Source organism: Microtus ochrogaster, chromosome 8, assembly GCF_000317375.1.
Source record: "Microtus ochrogaster isolate Prairie Vole_2 chromosome 8, MicOch1.0, whole genome shotgun sequence".
Taxonomy (NCBI): Eukaryota; Metazoa; Chordata; class Mammalia; order Rodentia; family Cricetidae; genus Microtus; species Microtus ochrogaster.
In genome coordinates, this window is record NC_022015.1 from 1,047,618 (window position 1) to 1,053,575 (window position 5,958).

Consider the following 5,958-nt stretch of genomic DNA (forward strand, 5'->3'; position numbering starts at 1 on the left):
AGGGAGGGAGGGAGGGCGGGCAGGCAAAAGATGAGAGAGGGAGGGAGAAGAAAAGGCTGTGCAGGGCTGAAGCAGCAGGAAGGTTGTTTCTGACTAACCCAGAATAAATAGCGCTAGCCCCAAAATGTGGCTCAGCCACTCTCAGCATTAGGAAACACCCCCACCTAGTGGTCAAAGGAAGATTCAGCTTTGATTCCAATCCCAAAGACAAACCCAAGTACTACCCTTAACTTGTTTTCAATTAACTATTCCTAAGTCAATAAAGAACTGAAGCTAACAACTGAAAAACAAGAGGCCCACAGAACAGAAGGTTAAAGTGTATTAGTCTCACAGGTACTGGGTCCTCAGGGAGCCGTAGCATCCTGGTAGAGCATAACTTGCCTGTCTTTCCAAACAAGTTAAAAATTTGCACTGTCAAGTGGGAACATGTATCAGCAAAAGACTTACAAGCAAGGGAAAGTAGAAAAGAAGGAAGAAAAATCCTAGTAAGTCTTGTTTCAACTATTTTCTTTTTTAATTTATTTACATTTCATGTGTATTGGTGTTTTGCCTGCATGTATGCCTGTGTGAGGATGTTGCATCCCCTAGAACTGGAGTTACAGACAGCTGTGAGCTTCCTTGTGGGTACTAGGAATTGAACCCGAGTCCTCTGGAAGAACCGTCGGTGCTTTTAACTGCTGAGTCATCTCTCCAGCTCCTCAACTATTTATTTTCAAAGCTCCTAATTTTAATTTATAACCAGGGATGAAGACATGGCCCTGTCTCATCAGAGAATAACAGAAAGTGAATAGCAACAAAAATTATTGTTAAACACTTGAAAAGTGAGTTCCACCAATACACATCACATCTGTTACCAGTAAGAAAACACACTGATTAAACACACGTTCAACAGCTTTGGGAAAGTTACAGAAGTAACTTAAAGATGTGTTTGAGGGCTGGGGTCACTGTCCAGTGGGGGAATGTTTGCCCAGCACTTACAAGGCCTTGGATATTATCTCCAGTACAGAAAGAATTGAGCTTGTATGTATCGTATAAAGTAAATGCTGGTACAAAGCCTATTAAAAATATACCCCAATAAACCCCAATCATTAGCCTAGCATGGTGGCGCATGTCTTTAATCCCAGCACTTGGGAGGCAGAGGCAGACAGATCTCTGTGAGTTTGAGGCCAGCCTGGTCTACAGATCAACTTCCAGGACAGCCAGGAATGTTACACAGAGAAACCCTGTCTCCAAAATCCAAAAACAAACAAACACAAAAAACCCAACCCCAACCACTTTGGAACATAAACATTTCTTAAAGCAGAACACAGACAATTACAGGAACACACTAAACAGACTGAACCTAAATGCACAGAGTGGGAAGAATAGATAAGGGTACCAGAGAAACTAAGTGTGCTCAAAGTCAATTCAGAAACATGATGGAACAAATGTAATCTTGCTTCAGATTGCTGCTGACTACAGAGCTGTGGAATCCGTTACACACCAAAGCAGCTATTATTTGGAGCTATTCCCCATCAACTTCCACTGTGCTGTGACATCACAGCCCCACTGGGGAAGGACATCCACTCTGCTGTATAAACTGGCTACTTCTTGTTTCAAGGCACACACAGAAAAATCTGCCATTTTTAAGGCCCACCGGGATAAACTGAGAAAGCTGCTGGTAGCCTACCAGACAATCAGGATTCCAGTCACTATAGGCCAGCCTGACTGCCCAGGGGTGGAAGAATCACAGTCTCAACATTATCCGAACCCACTGACACATACCAAAGGAGAAATTCTGACACACACACTTCATTCTCATTCATCCCTGAATCTCTGAAACTTTTAAATACAGCCTCCAATATTTCACAGTATGTCATCAAAACGTAAAGACTGTGGCCTGGAAAGTAGAGGCAAGAAGATCGAGAGCTTGAAGTCAGTTTGCTGTCAAAAAAAGTGTCAGGCTGATCTGGGCTACATGGTAAGATTCTGTCTCAAAACAGAAACAGAAGCAAATCCCAAACCCAAACGCACCCCGCTCCCAGCAAAACTTACAAACCAGGAGCTGGAGAGAGGGCTTGGTTAGGAGCGCTGGCTACTGCTGCAGAGGACTCTAGCTCAGTTCCCAGCACCCATGCTGGCCATCCTACCAGCAGCTGTGATACCAGCTCCAGGGAATTCAATGTCCTTTGCTGGCTCCACAGACACTCACATATACGTGCAGGGCACAAGAGAGTGGCTATTGGTAGTGTGGACACAATAAACTCAGTCCCATCTCCATAGGAACCTCCCAGCCTAGAGCTTTCTGTTTGGCTACAGTAGTCCTTTAGATTTGTATCATACACTCGCAACCCTAGTCTCATTTTTTCCAGATAGAAATAGAATTTGAGACTTTTGCTTAAAAACTAAATAAGACATTGTATGAACGTCCTGAGTTAACAGTAAAAACCACAGAAAGGATGTGACAGGTGATTTCTTGGCCCATAATACTTACCAATCTTTCTGAGATATGTTCTTATTATAAATATGCCCGGGATTCTCTTTATAGGGAGGGCAGATACATTTACACCTCACATCTTCAAAATTCTGTAACAAAAATGAAAACATCGAAGCTTGTTTGAAGTTTATCATCAATATTTTTAAAAATCTGCACGCATACACTTTGCTGAGTGTCCTTTCGGGTATTCTAAGACCATCATAAAAGTTCTTAACGCCCACAAAACCTGACGTGTGCTTTATAAAACAAATTTATGAATCCCATGACAAGCAGATTTTGTCATCATCTACCTGCCACTAGAAAGACACATCCCTGACAGGTAATGGGGCCTACAAAGAGAAATGCTGATACGAGAGGATCGGGGAGAATCAAATTTAAAAGCAAGCCACAATTCTAGGCTGGGGGTGGATGCAGCTCCGGGCTGAAGTATGGGCAGCATGCAGAAGGCCAGTTCAACCTACAAAGCAACAAAGGTGGGGGCCAGAATTTTTCTAAGTTCATCTTTTCTAACTTTTTCCTTTTGAGAGAAAGGCACTGAGCATAGATAAAAGAGGCTATGTCACCTATAGACAGGATGAAGATTCGGGGCACTCAGCCACTGCTAGGAGGGGAGTCCAAAGGGAAGTATCTTGAATCTTGATGAATTTTGCTAATGTCCCCTCAAGAAACAGGGAGGGCAGCTCCTAGCAAAACAAATTTCACCAAGCAGAGAAAGCACCATTAAATGCTGGATAGATCCAAGAGATGCTTCCTCAGCAAAGGGGTGTCTATTTGAGATGGCAATGGCTCATTAGTCCCCAAGAGACATGTCCACTGCTCCTACGTACAATGAGATGTCCGGCAGAGCTGCTACAGCTCCTAAATGTAGTCAGCAGCCTCTGTGCCAGACCCTGGATTCAATAAGGACGACTCAGAAAAGCAAGAAGCATGGCTCCTGTTTCCTGGAACAAATTCTATCAAGGGGAGATAGACAAATACATGTGTTATGTATATCATGATACCCTACATAAAATGATCATGTATGATATCCATGCAGGGGGTGCCAACTACATTTAAAAATTAGGAGACTTTCTGCTGTCCCTATTTTTGTGACATCAGAAAGTTTGGGAGAGAAAAGCCCTCTGACCAAAACCACCTGCCTTCCTGTAACCCATCTTTCCCAGCCCTTTATAATATTTAAAAATATTGTAAAACTCTTCTTTTAAACATGCTGTGTCACTATTTCCCCCACCACACTGGGGATTCTTTCTATTGTGCCCCCAAATGAGTTAGCTCATTGGGGGGAAAGCACATGTTTTCTTGGACCAGGGCAGCTCTGGGGCACCAGGTAACAACATGAGGGGACCAGAACGGTCAAGAAACACACAGGGGAAAGGACACAATCTCCCCTCCCTAACAGGCCGGTTCTTCCCTTACCTAGGCAATTATCAGAAGAGGGAGGTGTGTGTGTGTGTGTGTGTGTGTGTGTGTGTGTGTGTGTGTGTGTTTGATCCTGGAGGGGGCCTGGGTCGGAGTATCAAGCTGGTGAGAAGACCCTGTAGGTCCTCCTGGGAAGGGGTAGTTGCCACACGAGGCGAGCCCCCACCATGGCATGGGAATCTGCTCATGGATGAGTTGAGAGGAGCTAGTACCTAGTAGGGAAGACTTCGGGGAGATGAGAGTTTCTCGTCATTTGGATTTGGGCCCGGGGGCTGATGAAGGCCGGGAGTGGGCTGCGAAGTTTAAGGGTGGAAAGTTCAAAGCTCCCATGGCAGAAAAGCTCCTTAAGTTCCGGGTGTGTGCTGTCAGGGCTGGGAAGGGAAACGTCAGGAGGTGGAGGAGTTGCAGATCCGGCTCCGGGCACTGTCAGGGGCTGAGGGTTAGGAAGCTCCGGGCAGGGCCGACCTGGGCTGCGAAGCAGGGGATCTGGCGGTCGGATTGGGAGAACCCGGGAGTGGGGAGCAAGTGGGCAGCCCCAGTTTCAGCCAGGCCAGAGGCAGGGGCGGAGCTCCTGTCAGGAGCCGGGCGGGGCGGGACTCACCTTGGCGGCGCCTGTCAGCGGCGCGAAGAGCAGCACGGACAGCGCCAGGCAGGACAGGCCGAGCCCCGGGCCCAGCCGCAGCCGGCCTCCGGCCCACAGGCTTGCCATCGCGGGAGCCAGCCGCCCCAGCGAGCCCGAGCCCCGCTCCCGGCTGGGGATCCGGCTCGGGATCCTCCGCCCGCACTTCCGCCTGGGCCTGCGCGTCACCGTCCGCGCCGGGTCAGCTGCGAGAAAGCCTCCGCCCCGGAAACGGTTCCGGGTGCGCTGGGCCGCGGCGGCCGCGGCCGTGGAGCTGCAGCGCTGTCTGGGGGCTGCCCCGGCCAGGGCCGCTGAGTCCTGCGGCTCCGGGGGACAGACCACGCGGGCCGGGGCCTGCAGGCCTGGTGAGCCCCATCCCCGGGAACTGCCGAGACGGTGCCGCGCGTGGAGACCTGGCCGGGCGTGGCCGAGCGCCCGGAGCGCGGAAGCACCCGGCGGCGGAGGGACGGAACTCGGTTCCTGAGCTCGGTACTAACCTGCGCTCCGTGCGCTTCCCGGATTCAGCTCCCTGCGGAGCTCGCAATGGTCGCTGTGGGCTGCCCACGTGGGTGTGGCTTCCACTAGGGGCTGACCGCCTTGGTGCTGCTTGGGGCTGGGAAGTGGGTCACGATGGTGGAGCTGAGCCGGCTCACATCAGACTTCGCTGGGTTTGGACCGCCCCGGCAGCATCCGCCAGCCCCGGCCCAGGACTACTGGAGGTGGAGAATCCGGGCGCTACGCTCCTGGGAGGCAATGCCTATTTAAACCAGCCCACCCCTCAGTTCGGAGAGCGCAGATCCTATACTTCCCGGTGTCTTCTGCTGGTAATTTTGGAGCACCCTGGAGAGAACGCAGTACCTCTAATTTTTAAAAAATTAAATATATGTACACACACACACATATGTATATATATACACACACAGTATTCTCATCCCAACCTCCCAAGATACCCATTTTTAAAAAAATAGTCTTTTCCTGGTTGGTGAAAATGTTTTGATTACCGAGTAGAATTTTCTCAATGTTTTTCTGCTGTATGATTCTTGTCGATGCCAGACGAGAACCTAGCACAAGGTACTACATAGCATTAAATATATTTAGCTCTTTTCGTCCTAAATGGCAACTCGCCCAGAGCGAAATCAGCAGGATGCTTTCTCGCCAGTTCTCGTGAAGATGCTGTCACACGGTAATTCGGGTCCTTCTAAGTGGCGTCCTGCTGCTGACAGTGGAGGACACTGTGGATCTGGTTGCTAAACGCTGACCTAGAAGCCAGTTTGTATCAGCTGTGGGTCTGATGTCTAAAAGGAATTTGTGCTCTTGAGATAAAGCACGGAAACCCTCCTGTGCTCCTCCTTCAAAATTCTTTTCAAAGGTTAGAGGGGAGAGGGAGTCCAAAGACTTAGAGGACCGCAGCAGTGCCTCAGGCTGGTGGGACATTTTGTCCTTT

At 49.2% G+C, this 5,958-nt stretch overlaps 1 protein-coding gene across 2 annotated transcripts in view; it reads right to left on the reverse strand.

Moving 5' to 3' along the window:
* Positions 1-5,342, reverse strand: part of Tmem9b (TMEM9 domain family member B) — a 17,327-nt gene extending 11,985 nt beyond the window's left edge. The window contains exons 1-2 of one of the 2 annotated variants that reach the window (XM_013347705.2): positions 5,012-5,342; positions 2,474-2,565 (exon numbers count right to left, since the gene is read on the reverse strand). Coding sequence is in view for 1 of the 2 variants with exons in the window: in XM_005350981.3 (XP_005351038.1) it covers positions 2,474-2,565; positions 4,497-4,604 (200 nt within the window). In the remaining variant the exon portion in view is untranslated. Of the gene's footprint in view, positions 1-2,473; positions 2,566-4,496; positions 4,702-5,011 lie in introns of those variants that run through there. The other variant, XM_005350981.3, reaches the window with a different exon arrangement.
* Positions 5,343-5,958: the final 616 nt, after the last annotated feature.